Genomic DNA, 22,095 nt, shown 5'->3' with positions numbered 1-22,095 from the left:
AGATTGGTAATTTTGTAATCAGTAAAAGAATGAACAGCTGAGATTTGAACCAATAGTAAATATATTGAAAATATTTTTTCTCTTTTGTTTTAGACACATTTTACAGTATAGGTGATAGTTGGGGAAGAGGAGAAGATCATTGTCAGTTTGTGGACTCTTACATGGAAGGGAGAACAGACCCACTTTCTGAATTCCAGGTGTTACCTGCAATTAAAGGTATGCATCTTTTGTGGCAATACTCTTGTTAGGTTTTGTTATTTTCAAACAAATACTATACAGATATGGCAAGCTAAGCCTATCATTTGACATAGTTTGATATGACACAATGCATTATCTTTTCAGAATCACAATCACTGGTAAATGCCACCCTACTACGGTAATTCACTCAATGCACTACACCATGTGCAGAATTATTAGGCAAGTTGTATTTTAGAGGATTTTTTTATTATTGATCAACAACTATGTTCTCAATCAACCCAAAAGACTCATAAATATCAAAGCTTAATATTTTTGGAAGTTGGAGTAGGTTTTTTTTTTAGATTTGGCTATCTTAGGAGGATATCTGATTGTGCAGGTAACTGTTACTGTGCAAAATTATTAGGCAACTTAATAATAACGAAATACATTTCCATCACTTGTTTATTTTCACAAGATAAACCAATATAACTGCACAACATTTAGAAATAAACATTTCTGACATGCAAAAACAAAACCCCAAAAAATTAGTGACCAATATAGCCACCTTTCTTTATGATGACACTCAACAGCCTATCATCCATAGATTCTGTCAGTTGCTTGATCTGTTTACAATCAACGTTGCATGCAACAGCCACCACAGCCTCCCAGACACTGTTCCGAGCGGTGTACTGTTTTCCCTCCCTGTAGATCTCACATTTTATGAGGGACCACAGGTTCTCTATGCAGTTCAGATCAGGTGAACAAGGGGACCATGTCATTATTTTTTCATCTTTTAGACCTTTACTGGCCAGCCACGCTGTTGAGTAGTTTGATGCATGTGATGGAGCATTGTTCTGAATGAAAATCATGTTTTTCTTGAACGATACCGACTTCTTCCTGTACCACTGCTTGAAGAAGTTGTCTTCCAGAAACTGACAGTAGGTCTGGGAGTTAAGCTTCACTCCATCCTCAACCCAAAAAGGTCCCACAAGTTCATCTTTGATGATACAAGCCCATACCAGTACCTCATCTCCACCTTCCTGGCATCTGAGTTGGAGTGGAGCTCTCTGCCCTTTACTTATCCAGCCTCTGGTCCATCCATCTAGCCCTTCAAGAGTCACTCTTAAGATATTTCTTGGCCCAGTCTTGACGTTTTATCTTATGTTTCTTGTTCAAAAGTGGTCGTTTTTCAGCCTTCCTTACCTTGGCCATTTCCCTGAGTATGGCACACCTTGTGCTTTTTGATACTCCAGTAATGTTGCAGCTCTGAAATATGGCCAAACTGGTGTCAAATGGCATCTTGGCAGCTTCATGCTTGATTTTCCTCAATTCATGGGCAGTTATTTTGCTCCTTTTTTGCCCAACACGCTTCTTGCGACCCTGTTGGCTATTTGCCATGAAACGCTTGATTGTTCGGTGATCACGCTTCAAAAGTTTGTCAATTTCAAGACTGCTGCATCCCTCTGCAAGACATCTCACAATTTTGGACTTTTCAGAGCCCATCAAATCTCTCTTCTGACCCATTTTGCCAAAGGAAAGGAAGTTGCCTAATAATTAAGCACACCTTATATAGGGTGTTGATGTCATTACACCACACCCCTCCTCATTACAGAGATGTACATCACATGATTTACTTAATTGGTAGTTGGCTCTCAAGCCTATACAGCTTTGAGTAGGACAACATGTATAAAAAGTATCATGTGATCAAAATACTCATTTGCCTAATAATTCTGCACACAGTGTATAATGGTCAGCTTTTTTTGCTAATTACTCTATAGGGTTATTATAATTATTAAAGCCAATTGTAGTTCCCTCTCACACTAAGATTTAGAAAATAGTTAAAGAGGACCTGTCACTTGCTAACAAAAATGCAGTTAAATACCTAGTGAAAATCCTAGAGCTCCCCTGATTTTGTCACTCTTTTCCATTTTGTGCTGCGTCACTCTATTGCAGAGATATTCTGTAGCGCAATATGTGAAATCTTTACTTTGCAAGCTTATAGGGCATTTCTTCAGTCTTCTCTGGGGAGGAAATGCTGCAAATCACAGCGCAGCAGCTGATCTAACAGTCTCAGACACTGCCAAGCTGTGAGTAGAGAAGATTGTGAAGAAATGTCCAGTTGGACTGCAAGCAGAGATTTCACATATTGTGCTCTAGAAGAAAGAAATAATAATATCCGTGTAATGGAGTGAAGCAGGGCAAAATGAAAAAAAAGTGAAAGAATAAAGATAAACCCCATTAAAGGTTGATCTCTGTCAATTTTAATGGGTGATTTAACCCTGCACAAGGTGCTGCAATGTTAGCAGGTAGGCAAGAAAATATAAAATGTACTACTACTGGTATGGGGCAACATGACTCTCTATACTCTTTGGTTAGAAGTGTGTTGGTGCCAAGCAGCAGCTAAATGAAGCTCCCTATCCTTATCAAGTTGAATAGAGGTATTACGTAGCATTCCTTTTAGAACACCTATATTTCGGTTCATCTGCATCTGTTATAACAGATGTTAAAGTAAGATTATATTACCCTGTAAAAATTTGCTGTTACAACTAATTTCACTATTTTTCAGTGGAGTGCCTATAATAATTAGATATTTTATATTTCAGAAACATGTTGCAAAAGAGTAATATATATTTTTCATATAATTACAGGTTATTATCGCCATTACACTCAGGAACCTGTTAATTTTGGACAAATAGGTTATGGAACGCCTCATAATTATGTTGGTTGGTATGAATGTGGAGTACCCATTCCTGGAAAATGGTAATGCCATGACAATAGTACTCCAAAATTTAACTGGTTATTTCCTACTAAATTTGGTGCCATTTGACGGACTTGTACATAAAAGATTGGTGGCACAGCGTTGGAAATTATTATAGGACAAAAATCACAATAAATCTACAAGCTTCAAGAGATAACAAGAACACTGTGTGAAACTAAACGTGGTGCTGCTTCTAAATCGTATCGGAAGCCAAGTTAGACTTTGCTATCGTGATCTACTGTGGTCCACACTGGCCACTTACAGTGAACCCCTGGAAAGAAAGTATACTTGGATTAAGAACCTAAGAACTTGCAAGAATGTCCTAAGCTTGCTGTGCATGCTTACTTGTAAGTGAGACCTCCACTGTTGTTCGGAATAGACATGGCCTCTATCAATAACCACTGGCAGAACACTATGCACTTCAAAGATACACATCGCAATCACGCTTCTGTTACTAGTTATCATGTGACGTAGGACAGCCTGCTTTTAAGCAAATATCTGATGGATCTTATCCCTGATATCTTATTTGTGGACATTAATACTTTCTCTCTACTTTGGTTGCACATTTGAAAATTGAACATAATTAATACCTATGATATATATGACAGTACCACATTTGACTAAAGCTTGATAAATATAAATGCAGCATTTACCAATGTCTTCAGTCCATTGTCTATCAGTATTAACTGTGAATTCTGATTTGCATTCTGTTTGTTGGGTACCTAATTTTTCTTTTTATTTCGGCCATGTTATACTGTATTCATCAATACAAACAGGTGTTTAGTTAAAAAATTACAACTAGGAACTTAAAGTGACTAATGCATCACAAAAAAAACTTTAATTTGGTTGGTGGAACCCATGGCCAGACAAACATTTTCCCTATTTACTTACATGACTGCTAGTCAGTGATATATAGATGACCCTAGTGAGTGCTTTGACTTGTCACTGTCCCTCAAATATGGCTTGTAAAAGGGGGGTCCTGTGCAGAGAATCTCCCTCTATGAAGTATCTATTACCTGTTAGAGCATATTAACCCCTTCAGCCCCGGGGCACTTTCCGTTTTTGTTTTTTGCTACCCTTCTTCTGAGAGCCATAACTTTTTTACTTTTCCGTCAATCTTGCCATATGAGGGCTTGTTTTTTGCGGGACAAGTTGTACTTTTAAATGAAACCATAAGTTTTACAATATGGTGTACTGGAAAACAGCAAAAAAAATCCAAATGCGGAAAAATTGCAAATAAAGTGTGATAGCACAATAGTTTTTGGGATGTTTTATTCACGGTGTTCACTATATGGTAAAACTGATGTGTGGGTATGATGCCTGAGGTCGGTGCGAGTTTGTAGACACCAAACATGTATAGGGTTACTTGTATCTAAGGGGTTAAAAAAAATTCACAAGTTTGTCCAATAAAAGTGGCGCACGTTTTGCGCCATTTTCCAAAACACGTAGCGTTCTTATTTTTTGGGATCTATGGCTCAGTGACAGCTTATTTTTTGCATCTCGAGCTGATGTTTCTAATGGTACCATTTTTGCGCAGATGCTACGTTTTGATTGCCTGTTATTGCATTTTGCGTAAAACTTGCGGCGACCAAAAAACATAATTTTGGCTTTTGGAATTTTTTGCCACTACGCCGTTTACCAATCAGATTAATTGATTTTATATTTTGATAGATCGGGCATTTCTGAACGCGGCGATACCAAATATGTGTATATTTATTTATTTTTTAACCCTTAAATTTTCAATGGGGGGAAAGGGGGGTGATTTGAACTTTTAGGTTTTTTGTTTTTTTTACTTTTTTTTTACTTTTTTTTTTATTTTACTAGTCCCCCTAGGGGGCTATAGCGATCAGCAATCCGATCGCTCTTATCTATCTGCTGATCACAGCTATACAGCTGTAAACAGCAGATTCAGTCACTTTCTGTTTCTCTCTGCTCGTGGCCGAGGGAAAACGAGAGTGAAACTTCATAGCTGCAGGCGTCATCACATGACCCTGTGCTACGATGGCAACCACCGATAGTCACGTGATCAACCACGTGACTTCCGGTGGGGGCGGCGGTAAGTAAAAAACATGGCCGCGCGCATATAGATCTTGCTGCCAAACTTTGGCAGCAAGATTTAAGGGGTTAATGGCCGCGGGTGGAAGTGATTCCACCCGCGGCTAGCAGGCACACATGTCAGCTGTTGAAAACGGGGGCGGGGCTTGACGGGACACGCTCCATGACGGATATATTTGTCCATGGTCGTGAAGGGGTTAATAGGGAATATCCAAAAGCTACAGTTCCTTTAAGAAATGGAAGTAAACAATAATATTAAAAATTGATTCACTGATATAAGAAAGAAGACATTTTACTCCCACTCTGGCCCCATTTGTAAACAGGAACACTATAGTCAAACTGTGCTACATGGTAAAGACCCCACTAATACAGTATTTTACAAAATAGGTAACCCCCTCACAGTTTTTGTAAATATTTTATTATATCTTTGCATGGGACAACACTGACGATATGACACTTTGATACAATATAAAGTAGTCAGTGTACAACTTGTATAACAGTGTAAATTTGGTGTGTCCTCTAAATAACTCAACACACAGCCATTAATATCTAAACCACTGGCAACAAAAGTGAGTACATCCCTAAGTGAAAATGGCCAAATTGTGCACAAAGTGTCAATATTTTGTGTGGCCACCATTAATTTCAAGCACTGACTTAATTTTCTTGGGCATGGAGTTCACTAGAGTTTCACTGGAGCCACTGAATCGTCTTCCACTCCTCCATGACGACATCATGGAGCTCGTGGATGTTAAAGACCTTGCTTTCCTTCATCTTCCATTTGAGGATGCCTCACAGATGCTCAATAGGGTTTAGATCTGGAGACATGCTGAGGCAGTCCTGCACCTTTACCCTGTTTCTTTTGCAAGGCAGTGGTTGTCTTGGAGGTATGTTTAAGGTTGTTATCATATTGGAATACTGCCCTGTGGCTCAGTTTCCGGAAAAAAGATAGGATCATGATTTGCTTCAGTATATGCCTTGCTTTGTACATGCTTTGTTTTGCTTACATGCTTTGCTTCAGTATATTCAGTTCATGTTGGCATTCATGGTTCTTTCTATTAACTGAAGCTCTATACAGCCGAGAGAGCTCATGCAGCCCCAAACCATGACACTTCCACCGCCATGCTTGACTGTAGGCAAGTCACACTAGTGTTTGTACTCCTCACCTGGTTGCCAGAACACACGTTTAACACTATCTGGACCAAATAAGTTTATCTTGATCTCATCAGACCCCAGGATATGTTTCCAATAATCCATGCCCTTAGTCTACTTGTCTTCAGCAAACTATTTGGTGGCTTTCTTGTTCATTATCTTTAGAATAGACTTCCATCTGGGATGACAGTCATGCAGATCAATTTGATGCAGTGTGTGGCATATGGTTTGAGCACTGACAGGCTCATTCCCTACCCTTTTAGGCTCTTAAGCAATGCTGACAGCACTCATATGTCTATTTTGAAAAGACAACCTCTGGATATGACGCTGTGCATGTGCACTCAACTTCTTTGGTCAACCATGGTGAAGCCTGTTCTGTGTGAAACCTGTCTTGTTAAACTACTATATGGTCTTGGCCACCATGCTGCAGCTCAGTTTCATGATGTTGGCAATCTTTTTATAGCCTAGGCCATCTTTATATAGAGCAATAATCCTTTTTTTCAGATCCTTAGATCCACAGATCTAATTCTTTGCCATGAAGTGCTATGTTTAACTTTCAGTGTCCAGTATGAGAGCATGTGAGCGATAACACCAAATTTAACACACCTGCTCCCTATTTACACCTAAGAACTTGTAACACTTATGAGTCATATGACACCGGAGAGGGAAAATGGCTAGTTAGGCACAATTCTGCCATTTTCACTTAGGGGTATACTTACTTTTGTTGCCAGCGGTTTACACCTTAATAGCTGTGTGTTGAGTTATTTAGAGGGCACACCAAATGTGCACTGTTATAAAAGCTGCACACTGGCTACTTTACAATGTATCAAAGTATCATATTTTCAGTATTGTCCTATGAAAAGATATAATAAAATATGAACAGAAATGTAAGGAGTGTACTCACTATTGTGATGTACTGTACATTAGCTGTTTGTAAGCCAAACCTGCCAATTTTGATGGCATTGAGTGACTAATTGTGTGGAGTACTTGCTGAAATTTTTCCATTAGATTAGCTATGGGGAAAGAAGAATTAGGCACTGACAATTGCTTACTTCTACTGAGTGTGCATGTATATAGAGAAATAATGAAGACTAGCAGTTGGCTGAATGAGTGTCGCCAATAGCTATAGAACGTTTATGGCCAGCTCAACTCTATTTTTTCGTTGGAATCCATGTAATTTAAAGATTGCCACATTAGTAACAGACATAAACTAGTGGTTAAATAACATTATACAGTCAATAGTATAAGTGCATTTAAAGAGTTTTCACTTTTAGCCTACAGTGCCTACAAGTAGTATTCAACCCCCTGCAGATTTAGCAGGTTTACACATTCGGAATTAACTTGGCATTGTGACATTTGGACTGTAGATCAGCCTGGAAGTGTGAAATGCACTGCAGCAAAAAAGAATGTTATTTCTTTTTTTATTTTTTTTTTTTAAATTGTGAAAAGTTTATTCAGAGGGTCATTTATTATTCAACCCCTCAAACCACCAGAATTCTGTTTGGTTCCCCTAAAGTATTAAGAAGTATTTCAGGCACAAAGAACAATGAGCTTCACATGTTTGGATTAATTATCTCTTTTTCCAGCCTTTTCTGACTAATTAAGACCCTCCCCAAACTTGTGAACAGCACTCATACTTGGTCAACATGGGAAAGACAAAGGAGCATTCCAAGGCCATCAGAGACAACATCGTGGAGGGTCACAAGGCTGGCAAGGGGTACAAAACCCTTTCCAAGGAGTTGGGCCTACCTGTCTCCACTGTTGGGAGCATTATCCGGAAGTGGAAGGCTTATGGAACTACTGTTAGCCTTCCACGGCCTGGACAGCCTTTGAAAGTTTCCACCCGTGCCGAGGCCAGGCTTGTCCGAAGAGTCAAGGCTAACCCAAGGAAAACAAGGAAGGAGCTCCGGGAAGATCTCATGGCAGTGGGGACATTGGTTTCAGTCAATACCATAAGTAACGTACTCCACCGCAATGGTCTCCTTTCCAGACGAGCCCATAAGGTACCTTTACTTTAAAAGCGTCATGTCAAGGCTCGTCTACAGTTTGCTCATGATCACTTGGAGGACTCTGAGACAGACTGGTTCAAGGTTCTCTGGTCTGATGAGACCAAGATCGAGATCTTTGGTGCCAACCACACACCTGACGTTTGGAGACTGGATGGCACTGCATACGACCCCAAGAATACCATCCCTACAGTCAAGCATGGTGGTGGCAGCATCATGCTGTGGGGCTGTTTCTCAGCCAAGGGGCCTGGCCATCTGGTCTGCATCCATGGGAAGATGGATAGCATGGCCTACCTGGAGATTTTGGCCAAGAACCTCCGCTCCTCCATCAAGGATCTTAAGATGGGTTGTCATTTCATCTTCCAACAAGACAACGACCCAAAGCACACAGCCAAGAAAACCAAGGCCTGGTTCAAGAGGGAAAAAATCAAGGTGTTGCAGTGGCCTAGTCAGTCTCCTGACCTTAACCCAATTGAAAACTTGTGGAAGGAGCTCAAGATTAAAGTCCACATGAGACACCCAAAGACCCTAGATAACTTGGAGAAGATCTGCATGGAGGAGTGGGCCAAGATAACTCCAGAGACCTGTGCCGGCCTGATCAGGTCTTATAAAAGACGATTATTAGCTGTAATTGCAAACAAGGGTTATTCCACAAAATATTAAACCTAGGGGTTGAATAATAATTGACCCACACTTTTATGTTGAAAATTTATTAAAATTTAACTGAGCAACATAACTTGTTGGTTTGTAAGATTTATGCATCTGTTAATAAATCCTGCTCTTGTTTGAAGTTTGCAGGCTCTAACTTATTTGCATCTTATCAATCCTGCTAAATCTGCAGGGGGTTGAATAATACTTGTAGGCACTGTATATGGACATCTGTTTTAGTTACAATATATTGAAAAGCCAATGAAATAGTAGCTCTTCTTATGTCTAACTCATTGCAAACATTTAGTACATTGACCTTAATGGTAATAAATATAATACAATTTGAATAACATCTAATCATTGGGGATTGAAGTTGACAAATCCCTGTAATCTCTTTATGTAGCTTGATTCCTCAAGGATGGAGGTTTAACTAGACTGACAACTCATTTTACTATTTTAATATTAAGTTATATCAATAGAAAAATTAATGATATATGAAATGGTTTGGCAACAGGTAAATGTTTGCTACATATATACATTGATGCTGTTAAATCAGTGTACGAAAACGTTACAATCAACATCATAAGTTTACACCTTAACGGCATTGTTTACAGATAATTTTTTCACAATTTCTGGCATTAATCATAGCACACATATGCACTCTTTTATGATTATGTCTATATTTTAAGAACATGAAATGACAAAATAATACCAGTAGCAACAATTTATTTCAGCTTTTATTTCTTTTATCACATTCCCAGTGGCTCAGAACTTTATATACACTTGGTTAGCTTTTGGTAGCTTTGCTTTTATATCGTGTAACTTTGGTCAAACATTTCGCGTAGGCTTCTACAAGCCTCACACAATAATTTACTTGACTTTTTCTTAATTTCTCCTAAAAGAAGTGGTGTAGCTAAGTCAGGTTTATAGACTTCCTTGCTTGCACACGCGTTTTCAGTTTTTTTTGGTGCTTGGTGTTATTGTTTTTGTCTATAAATTTCTATGGGATTGAGATCAGGGCTTTGAAATGGTCGCACCATCACCTTCACTTTATTTTGTACTTAAAGCCATTTACAAGTAGCAGAGAACTAACATGCTTTTTTAAAATGTTTTGATATTAATTTTTGTGCAATAAACTTTATGCTTTTTTTCCTGGTGCTTATCCAACACGCTTTTTTCATGGTTTACCTGTAGTCACAGGTGGAATGCACATGGACTTATTTCCTGGAGCAATAGAAGTGAGTGCTGGCGATGTTTGATTTGTTTTGCCCCATGTGCAAGTATGTTTGGGTCAGTCTCCAGTTTGAAGACCCATTTTTGTAAAAGATTTCATTTGCTAGTGGATTTTTTGAGATACTGTGTCAACACCTCCACTTAATTTTCTTTCTCCTAATGCTATCTATGTTGTGAAATGAATCAGACCCTTCTGCAGCAAATCACCCCCACAACATGATGCTGACACCCCTCTCCTTGGGATAGCATTTTTTGCTTGGAAGTCGGCTTCTATTTGTCAAACATTTCCATTTTGTTTCATCACATTGGAGGAAATTTCTTTAAAAACTTAGATTTTTTTCCACATATGCAAATGACAATTGTAACCAGATTTTTTCTGGAGCAGTAGTCATGTTAAAATAGGATATAAGTTGGTTTTCAAATAGATACATATGTACGGTTTTCCTTCAGCATCTGCGGAAGGTCATTCAATGTTGTTCTTGGATGAATTTGTAGTTTCTATACAAAAGTACGTTCCTCTCTAGAATAAACTTGTGGTGATGTGTTGTCCAAAGGTGTGTAAACTTGTAGTTTATCCTTTAAACAGATGCATGGGCTACCTTCAGGACAAGGTAATTTCTACCAAAGATGAACTAGCCATGAGGAAGTCACAAGTTTTCTACTGATATCTGAGCTTTTTTGTTTTGATTTTCCAGTGATGTCAAGGAAAGAGGCAAGTAGGCCTTGAAGGTAGGCCTTAAAATACTGCCATATGTACACTTTCCATTAGCCCATCAGTAGATTCTAAAGCTAGTGTTTGTAAACTTCTCGCCCAATGGAATGTTGATTTGATGAATTGCCTGTATCATATGACAAAGTAGTCACTCCAAATAACTTGTTGACATGGAAACTGTGGAAGGAATAAATGTGAGTTTTGATTACTCCATCCTAAGTGTATGTAAACTTATGACTTCAACTATTGTAATTTATGAACCTCGCACAATATGTGCTTCATTGCACATGGTCATGTGGTTTATGATATGAGCAGACGCATACAAATAATTATAACAAATATGTTTTCCAATTTCAAACTGGATTTGAAATCATCTAAGATGTTAATAAAAAGAAATGTTGCAAATAGTTTTTAAAGACTTTTAATTCTTTTCCATGCCACATCAGAATTAAGCTGGGTTCAAATAGCTTTATTTTTGGTCAGCATGCTGTTCATGTGCATACTGTAAATGACAACAATCAGACCCAATAATAACCCCTATACTAGTGCACACCAGCTATTTTTTACAAGAACCCATGGTCCTAGAGAAAAAAAATGGCTGCATGCAGTAGTCTTTGTTCTACATACTGGAGTAGTGGATATAAATGGCAGCCAGCTCCTAAACATGTCCACTATATGCAGGAGCAGATGAAGCTCCCATGAAGCCAGTCACACCTGCAATTTTATCAAGTCACAGGCCCAATTTTTGATAGAGCTATCTGACCCCAGCCTTAAACAGTTCAGTTCATTAGTTTTATTTTGTTAAACTGCCTACTAAGTATAATCTATTATTGAACTATTTTGGTATGTTAATTCACCAAGAAAATGCCATTGTTGCAATTGAAAATCTTTCAGATACTTTTTTCAAGGGAGTTTGTCACCACCAAAATGCAGTTTAAAGTAGCTGTACAGTGTACAGTGATATAGGTGGCCTTTCCCCCTATAAAAACGATACTAGTACTGTACCTGTTGCATGCTTGGAAATGAGAAGCTGTGGTGCACCTAAGGTGTAGGAAAGAGTTGAATGTACCTTTACACCTCCTCATTTGCATATTGGGACATTTCCTCCGCTTCTGATTGACAGTTCTCTATTCTCATAGCAAACACTGAATGTTCCCAGCATGTCACAATGCATTCTCCTCCCTGTAACATTTCTGCTGACCCTGTTCACTATGCTAAAACACTCGGGAGTAGCTTCAGAGAAGAGAAAAGGTTGCTCCATCACGGAAAAGGTAATTATCTCCACTGCCACCACTGATAATAAAATATACACTATAATTATTGTTGGCAGTGGGGATATTTACCTATTTGATGAAGCAAGAAACTCAGAAGCCGCACAATTTGCTCTCCTCCTATGTTCTCAAGCAACGTACCAGTAACAGGTACAGTGCTAGTATGAATTTTATAGGGTCTAGGTTCCCTACGACACTGTATAGCTAATTTTTAATGCATTTTGGGGGTGATAGACTCCCATTAATTTGAGATTTAACAAAAAACTCTATGTAAAATGTAACATGTAAGAAACATTCAGCAATAACATTCACTGATAATATCAAATTACCAAAACTCATGAGCATATTTTTCTTAAGTCATTTCCTTCGCAGGAAACATTGTAGATACCCTTTGTACCACATTTACTATAATTTTTTTTGCATAAAACAACTTAAGGCTACTTTACACACTGCGATATCGGTACCGATATCGCTAGCATGGGTACCCGCCCCCATCTGTTGTGCGACACAGGCAAATCGCTGCCCGTGCCGCACAATATCGCCCAGACATGTCACACATACTTACCTGCCCGGCGACGTCGCTGTGACCGGCGAACCGCCTCCTTACTAAGGGGGCGGTTCGTTCAGCGTCACATCGACGTCACAGCTGCGTCACTGAACCGCCGCCCAATAGAAGCGGAGGCTCGGAGATGAGCGGGACGAACATCCCGCCCACCTCCTTCCTTCCGCATAGCGGCTGGGAGGCAGGTAAGGAGAGGTTCCTCGTTCCTGTGGTGTCACACGGAGCGATGTGTGCTGCCACAGGAATGAGGAACAACTTCGTTACTGCTGCAGTAACGATTTTTGAGAATGGACCCCCATGTCTCCGATGAGCGATTTTGCACGTTTTTACAACGATGCAAAATCGCTCATAGGTGTCACACGCAATGGCATCGCTAATGCGGCCGGATGTGCGTCACCAATTCCGTGACCCCAACGAGTTCGCATTAGCGATGTCGTAGCTTGTAAAGCCCCCTTTAGAGTTTTATTGTGATAGGACTTAATTGTCACGTTGTAGACACTATTGTAAATCAACTATGTCTTTTCTCTATGTGTATGCTCGTGGGCATGTTTTGTCACTGTTTTTATGTGAAAAGTATCCTTTATAGCTGGTTGCCAGTTCAACCTAATCTATAGCAAGATACTCAATTTTTTGCTTTCAATCTTTTTTGCTACAATATGTTTACACAATTTTTTTCACGTTGGTTTTAGAGCAGATTCTGATTGAAAGACTTCAACTTTTCTGCAAATAAGCCTCCCATTGATTTTAATACCTTCATAATCAAACCAATTTTTTTGTGCTTTCACTTTTTCATCATGTTCTTCCAAGAACCACAAACTTTTTAGATTTTTGTTACCTCATAAAAAATTTTAAGTATGAGATTTTTTTTTTTACTAGCTGAGATTTAGGGCGGCTTTGCACACTACAACATCGCAGGTGCAATGTCGGTGGGGTCAAATCGAAAGTGACGCACATCCGGCGTCACTTGCGATGTCGTAGTGTGTAAATCCTACATGATACGATAAACGAGCGCAAAAGCGTTGTTATCGTATCATCGTTGCAAGCTCCGATTTTTCCATAATTTTGTTGCAGCGATGGTACGATGCTGTTCCTCGTTCCTGCGACAGCACACATCGCTGTGTGTTACGCCGCAGGAGCGAGGAACTTCACCTTACCTGCCGCCGGCGGCTCTATGGAAGGAAGGAGATGGGCGGGATGTTTACATCCTGCTCATCTCCGCCCCTCTCCCGCTATTGGCCACCTGCCGTGTGACGTCGCTATGACGCCGCACGACCCGCCCCCTTAGGAAGGAGGCGGGTCGCCGGCCAGAGCGACGGTCGCAGGGCAGGTGAGTGCATGTGAAGCAGGCATAGCGATAATTTTCGCTACGCCAGCTATCACAAGATATCGTACCTGCGACGGGGGCGGGGACTATCGCGTGCGACATCGCAGCATCGGCTTGCGATGTCGCAACGTGCAAAGCCTGCCTTAGTTTTGATGGCACAATTAATTTTACCAGGTAATATACTTCAAACTGGGGGAAATATATCCAAGTTGGGCAAAATGGTGAAAAATAATGCAGTTCTGCTGTTTTTTGGAGGGATTTGTTAATACAGTCTTCATTGTGCGGTAAAAATGACCTACCAATATAATTCTTCAAGTAAGTATAATCACAGTAACACCAAGTTATAAAGGAGTTGGACAACCCCTCGTCATTCAATTTGTTTGCTCCCGTAAAAATAATTAAGCCTATACTGACCTTCAGTGTGGCCTTGGTTCCAGCGATGTCTAAAGCTGTGTTCCTGGGGGCCACATGAAATTGTTATGACATGCGAGCTCAGAGACCAATTAGTACCCATCACTGTGCTGACTTACTGCTCAAATGTCCGAAGCTGGAGAGTAGAAAGCCGGCGCTGATTGGTCACAGGGCTTACGTGTCATAGCAATGCCATGTGGGCCACGGGAATGCGGTTTTAGACATTGTTGGAACTGTGGCCGCAATGGGGATGAGTTTAGGCTTATTTGTTTTTACGAGGGTGAACAAGGGAATGAGAAGGGGTTGTCCAAGTAGTGGGCACCCCCTTTAAGTTGATTTAGTTAGTTAGACCATGAAAGTAAACATGTTTGCAATAGATGTGTTTTTTTTTGTTTGCTTTCATTCTCCTGCAATAAAAGCTTTTATTTTTCATACTCTACAGCTGGTTTTCATGGAACTCGCCACACTTCAACATCAACACATTGACTGCTGTACAGCAAATAGCTGCTTAGCTTCCTCTCCCTCAACTCCTGACAAGCTTCAGTTCTAAATCTTTCAAAATCCCCAGCCCATTTCTCCTACAGCAAGTTTCTGAATCATGACTTGCTGTCTGGAGCTGAGCTGTGATCTTGTTTAAATGCCCATTTATTGTTATATGTAAATGAGATGATAGCAGTGTAGACTCCACAAACCAATGTGTCACATCCCCACCGGAGTCCGCTCCTGCGACTTCTGCTTCGGTCACAAGGTGCCGCCGTATTCCCGCTGCAGACAGTGCTGGTGATAGGGCAGTAGTCGGTGCCAGTGGCTCTGGTGGGCGCAAGCTCCGCCCATCCACTAGGCTGAGTTTAACTAGGACCTCCAATACCACTGGCGGACTGTGATGGCATGTATCTTCCAGCTGAAGTTTCCACCTTTCAGCTACAGCCAATAGGAAGACACTTCACCCTTCTAATTCCCCCTACTGTCTGCTGGTCGCTACCAGATATAGTTTTGTCTCTCGTTCTGGCCCTGCTGTGAATATTGATCCCTGTGTTTTGACCTCTGCCTGCTCTTTGACTACTCTCCTGTCTTCCGTTAAAGTACCTCGCGGCTATCTCCGGTTTTGCCCTCAGCCTGATTTCCTGACTATTCACTTGTCTGCCGAGTTTGTCCCTTTTCAGTATTTTCTGATTTGACCCTGTCTGACGACTACTTTCCTCTGGACTCAGCCTTCTACAGGTAGCAATCTCTGAGGTTCTGTAGTAATTACAAATCCCTGTATATGGGTTAAAAGGGTTCGGGGCTCTCGGGATCCTGTTTAGTAGGTGGCTTTCCTTTAGCCTGTCCGTGACAGCCATTCTGAGACTATGGTTCCAGGCAGGCATTACACACTGATAGCTGAATGTGTTATAGCAGAACTTGTGCTGAGCTTCATAGCTTTAATATTACTACATTTTTGCTGCTCACTAAAACTGTAATTTAAGAGTAATGCCCCAGAAAGTAAGGAGACTGTAAGGAAACTGCATAGCTCTGATCTGCTCAAATGACAGCTTAAGAATACCCCTTTATGAAAGGAAACATTAACAAAAATGCTTCAGGATAAAAACCCTGGTATTTCCTCAGGCATGTTCCCCTTGAAATACTCAGTTTTTGACCACCTGAAAAAAAATGTGTGAACTTACTTTTAGAATTCACATATTTAGTTTTCTTTCAAAACTTGGCAAAACTACAGTCCATTAAACAAATCGTTTTTGTAAAGAATAGGAATTTACTTGAATAAAGTAAGGGGTGCTACAACTATCTCTCAATTTACCATAATGTCCTATGGAATTATTCATTATTTGGATTTTTATTTTGTTAGTAAAGTGACAACATGACACAATGACATTTTTTAATAGTTAATATACTTTTTCAAATAATAAATAACCCTTAAACATGAATATCAGGTATCAGTGGCCTTTCTTTTGTAATGTGTACTGTAGAGCATAATAAAGTAAAAACTAATCAAGAATTTTTTATTACTAGTACTTTGTGTTAAGTGTAAAGGAAACAGTGAGCAAGACATCTGCCATTGTGCAATAAAATAAACTATCATCTCCAACATTTTGTGAAGTTTGATTCTTGTATGTACATTTTAAACTATTCATGTTGGTACTTCAGAATTCACTAGTTACACCCTATTTGATGGTGCTATGCTATGAATATATTGGAAAATGTAATTCTTAAGCAGACTGTCTGTTTTCAGGGATTGGACAACCTAGTTCACTTTATTTTGCAATAATGTTTGTTCTTTATACATTTTTCAAAATAAATGTATGTTATATAAAATTATTTCTGGTGGTCTTTTACTGCATGATTATGGGAAGTGAAAAATTAAATAAACACCTTGGCAGATTTTTGAAGAAATATCTAGAACTATCCCACTCATTTGAATATGACTTTTGGAAATCTGAGCTTAACTGTTAAGCCCCCTACACACGCTTCAATATATCTCACAATCCGTCGTTGGGGTCAAGTTGTAAGTGACGCACATCCGGCATCGTTTGTGAGGTATCTGCGTGTGACATCTACGTGCGATCAAGATTCAACGCAAAACCGTTGATTGCAAACACATCGTATCTTTGTCTAGAATTGAGCGTTTTGTTGGAAGAACGTAGTCAATTGTAACGTGTGACATCCCTCATACGATTTTGATGTCTGAGGCTATGTGCGCAGGTGTGCGCTCTGCACCGCAGCTTAAAAAAGGTCCGCTTCAGAGCGCAGCTGAAAAGCTGCGTTCTGAAGCGCCTCACAATGTCTGTCATTCACTAATCTCTGTCAGTCGGTCACTATCTCTGTCCCTCACTCTCTGTCCATGTCAGTCTATCCCCCTCTCTCATACTCACCGATCCTCGATCTCCGGCGCGGCGCTGCACGGCATTCACACTGCTCCGGCGGCTTTTACTGTTTTGAAAAAGCCGGCCGCCCATTAAACAATCTCGTATTCCCTGCTTTCCCCGCCCACCGGCGCCTATGATTGGTTACAGTGAGACACGCCCCCACGCTGAGTGACTGGTGCCACACTGCACCCAATCACAGAAGCCGGTGGGCGTGTCTATACTGTGCAGTGAAATAAATAATTAAATAATTAAAAAAACGGCGTGCGGTCCCCCCCAATTTTAAAACCAGCCAGATAAAGCCATACGGCTGAAGACTGGTATTCTCAGGATGGGGAGCTCCACGTTATGGGGAGCCCCCCAGCCTAACAATATCAGCCAACAGCCGCCCACAATTGCCGCATACATTATATGCGACAGTTCTGGGACAGTACCCGGCTCTTCCCGATTTGCCCTGGTGCGTTGGCAAATCGGGGTAATAAGGAGTTATTGGCAGCCCATAGCTGCCAATAAGTCCTAGATTAATCATGTCAGGCGTCTATGAGACACCTTCCATGATTAATCTGTAAGTTACAGTAAATAAACACACACACCCGAAAAAATCCTTTATTAGAATAAAAAACACAAACATATACCCTGGTTCACCACTTTAATCAGCCCCAAAAAGCCCTCCATGTCCGGCGTAATCCAGGATGCTCCAGCGTCGCTTCCAGCTGTGCTGCATGCAGGTGACAGGAGCAGCAGAAGACACAGCCACTCCTGTCACCTCCACACAGCTAATGAAGACAGCCGCGCGATCAGCTGAGCTGTCACTGAGGTTACCCACGGCCACCGCTGTATCCAGTGACAGCGGGTAACCTCAGTGACAGCTCAGCTGATCACGCGGCTGTCTTCAGTTGCTGTGTGGAGGTGACAAGAGCGGCTGTGTCTGCTGCAGCTCCGGTCACCTCCATGCAGCAGCGCTGGAAGCGAAGCTGGAGCATCCTGGATTACGCCGGACATGGAGGGCTTTTTGGGGCTGATTAAAGTGGTGAACCAGGGTATATGTTTGTGTTTTTTATTTCTAATAAAGGATTTTTTCGGGTGTGTGTGTTTATTTACTGTAATTTACAGATTAATCATGGAAGGTGTCTCATAGACGCCTGACATGTTTAATCTAGGATTTAGTGGCAGCTATGGGCTGCCATTAACTCCTTATTACCCCGATTTGCCAACGCACCAGGGCAAATCGGGAAGAGCCGGGTACAGTCCCAGAACTGTCGCATATAATGTATGCGGCAATTCTGGGCGGCTGTTGGCTGATATTGTTAGGCTGGGGGGCTCCCCATAACGTGGAGCTCCCCATCCTGAGAATACCAGCCTTCAGCCGTATGGCTTTATCTGGCTGGTTTTAAAATTGGGGGGAACCGCATGCCGTTTTTTAAAATTATTTAATTATTTATTTCACTGCACAGTATAGACACGCCCACCGGCTTCTGTGATTGGGTGCAGTGTGACACCTGTCACTCAGCGTGGGGGCGTGTCTCTCTGCAACCAATCATAGGCGCCTGTGGGCGGGGTAAGCAGGGAATACGAGATTGTTTAATGGGCGGCCGGCTTTTTCAAAAGAGGAAAAGCCGCCGGAGCAGTGTGAATGCCGTGCAGCACCGGAGATCGGGGATCGGTGAGTATATGAAAGAGGGCTGCTCAATTCAGTTACTCAGGAGTTTAGCGGTCACCGGTGAGTCCTTCACAGGTGACCGCTAATCAGGACGCGACACAGACAGAGCCGCAGCATGACAATGAAGTCGGGTGAAGTTCACCCGAGTTCATTCTGACAGTGCGGCTCTTTCTGTGTCTGCTGTCATCTGCCATTCATCTCTGTTACATGGCTGTCTGTGTCTGCTGTTAGCGGCCATGTAGCAGAGCTGAATGGCAGATGACATAGTAAAAACGCATCCCTACACATTACACACGCTTGGAAAGTCAATAAATAAAAAAAAAAAAAGGGTGCCCAATGCATACGTCACAGAACACATGATCTAAAGGAGCGCACACAAAATTGATCAATTTAACCTAGGCAACTAACGCACGTGTGACAGCAAATGAACGACCTACGTGCAATCTCATAAGATCCCGTATGCAACCTGGGCGTGTCACATCGCAAATGCGATTGTACAACTAATTGCAACGTGTAAAGCAGGCTTTAGAGGGTGCTAGAAAATCCTGATAGCACCCTTGTGAGGACCCTGTGGCCAAAGTTCATGTCATCATTTGGATTTGCAGGCTCTATTATCTTAAGCCAGAGATCCTGGGCAAACAGTACACATTACTCTTGCTACTGTTTTTACTTCTGGGAAGTCACAAGTAGAAATGTGTGAAGTTGTTCGAAAAAGGTATGCAAATCTCAAATTCGAAATTAACCTTGACCATTCAGTTTTCATGTTTGGATGCCTGAGCACTTTTCTCAATAAATGGCAAAGTTCAGCTTTGTTCGGAAACTGTTCACGTTTACACTATTGCAGAAGCCGTCCACTTCCGGCCCCATGACAGCCCTGTCAAGTGTCGGCATGGCTGTGATTGGACAAGGAAATCACTGTTAAAAAAAAGAAGCAAAATGGTTAAAGCAGGACATAACAACCTCCGCATAACTGTAACACTACCAATGGGTCTGTTCATTCTCCCTGAGCATATTCACTGCTTCCCCTGCCCACCGTCTATGAAAGAATCTGCGATTGGCTGCAGTCAGACTGCCAACGTCTCTGATTGGTTGCCCTCACAGTAGCTGTCTGCCCGAGTGAAGTGTAAAAATAAATAAAAAAAATATAAAAATGGCGCATGGTCTGACGCATATTGATAACCAGTGCAAATAAAGCAGATGGCTATATGCTGCAGGCTCTAGCTGTGCTCGTTATCTTGACTGTGTATCAAAATACGAGGCACCCCATGCAGCTTTTTTAAAATTATTTAAGAAAAAATGTTAAAAAACAGTATGCGGTCCCCCCATTTTGATACTCAGCCAAGATAAAGCAGACAGCTATGGGCTAATATTTATCAAACTGGGGAGGCCCATGGTTATTTGGCCCCCCAGCCTAAAAATAGCAGCCCACAGCCGCCAACAATTGTTACATCTATTAGATGCTACAATTACAGCACTTTATCCAGTTCTTTTCGATTGCCCTGGTGCGGTGGCAATTGGGGTAATATAAGTGGTTAATGACAGGTGTGATTTGTCAGCTGTCATCAAGCCCTGAATTAGTAAGTCTATAAGACACCCCATTACTAATTTTGTATTTCAAAAGAAATAAACACAAGGAACAATCCTTTATTTAAAAAAACACCCTCTTTCACTAATTTATTAACCTCATAAACACCCCTGCAGGTCGGACATAATCCAACCGAGGTCCCATGATGATCCCGACTCTGCTACATCTGAGGTCGCAGTTCATGGTAACATTGGGAAATGCACATTGACTGAGCCGCAGCAGTGGGCGGTGATGTCACTGAGTTCACCTGATGTCACAGCTGGAGGTTCCCATAGTACCCCAGCTGTAACCTCAGGTGAACTGACCCCTGGTGAACTCATTGAACTCAGTGACGTCACCTCAGGTGAAGTTATTGAATTCAATGCCAGATTACCGGTTTAGGCAATGTGTGCACATTAAGTATTTGATTGCAGACATTCCTGCAGCAAATCTGCATCTCCTCTCAAAAAATCGCCTTGATGTCACATCAAAACCACATCACATTTAGATGCTTTTTTTGCCAGAAAAAAAAAATAATACTGTTTTGACGCCATTTCAGTGTGATTTTCTGCCAGGAGACGCAAATTTGCTGCAGAAATCCTGTATAGAAATGTCAGTACCAAATATACATCTCCTAGCTAAAAACCGCAATGAAACAGTGTCCAAAACCATTTTTGTGTGTTTTTTTTCCAAGAGATGTAGATGTGGTGCTGGAATTTATACACCAAATTCCTGCACTAAATCTGCATCTCCTGGCAAAAAAATCGCATCAAAACTGCATCACTTTTAGATGCATTTTTGTTGCTAAAAGATGCAGATTTGGTTCAGGAATTTGGTGTATAAATTTCAGCACCAAATCTGCATCTATGGCAAAAAATGCTCAAAAATGGTTTGACACTGTTTTGGTGTGGTTTTCTATCAGGAGATACAAATCTGGTGCTGAAATGTCTGCACCAGATTTCTGCACCAAACTTGCATCATTTTGCAGAAAACTGCACTGAAACGGAGTCAAAATCGTTCTTTTGCCAAGAGATGCAGATTTGGTGCAGAAATTTATACACCAAATTCCTGCACCAAAACAGCATCTTCTGTCAAAAAAACACATCTAAATGCAATATGGTTTTGATGCGATTTTGATGCAGATTTAGTGCAGGAATTTGGTGTATAAGTTTCAGCACCAAATCTGCATCTCTTGGCCAAAAAAAATAGGGTTTTTTTGCCAGGAGTTGCAGGTCTGATTGAACTCAGTTTACATGAGGTGAGGTCACTGAGTTCAATCAGTTCACCTGAGGTGAGTTCACCTGCAGTCACAGGTGGAGTGCCATGGGAACCTCCAGCTGTGACCACACATAAATTCAGTGACGTCGTCGCTCGCAGCTATGGTTCAGTCAGTTCTTGCCTGAAACTGCACTGGGCAATCATGTTCTGTGCCCGCACACTGCAACTTCATGATGTAGGAGAGCCGGGATCATCGTGGGACAACATGTGGATTACATCATACCTTGGAGTTTTTACAATTAAAAGTATTTTTTTGGTGTTTGTGTTTATTTTTTTTCACTTACAGGATTAGTAATTGAGGTGGGTCTCATAGACCCCTACCGATTACTAATCTAGGCCGTAGTGGCAGCTGACAAATCACAGCTGTGATTAACCCATTATATAACCCTGATTGATACCACACCAGGGCAATCGGGATGAGCAGGGTAA

At 41.1% G+C, this 22,095-nt stretch overlaps 1 protein-coding gene across 1 annotated transcript in view; it reads left to right on the top strand.

The window, feature by feature from the left end:
- Positions 1–4,194, top strand: part of FNDC1 (fibronectin type III domain containing 1) — a 391,652-nt gene extending 387,458 nt beyond the window's left edge. Inside the window, exons 19-20 of the mRNA XM_075338178.1 lie at positions 94–216; positions 2,826–4,194. Of these exons, the coding sequence (XP_075194293.1) occupies positions 94–216; positions 2,826–2,941 (239 nt within the window). The 3' untranslated portion in view covers positions 2,942–4,194. The remainder of the gene's footprint in view (positions 1–93; positions 217–2,825) is intronic.
- Positions 4,195–22,095: the final 17,901 nt, after the last annotated feature.

The sequence above is a fragment of the Anomaloglossus baeobatrachus genome, chromosome 3 (genome assembly GCF_048569485.1).
Source record: "Anomaloglossus baeobatrachus isolate aAnoBae1 chromosome 3, aAnoBae1.hap1, whole genome shotgun sequence".
In the NCBI taxonomy this organism is placed as follows: domain Eukaryota; kingdom Metazoa; phylum Chordata; class Amphibia; order Anura; family Aromobatidae; genus Anomaloglossus; species Anomaloglossus baeobatrachus.
This window is presented reverse-complemented; position numbering and strand designations above follow the sequence as displayed.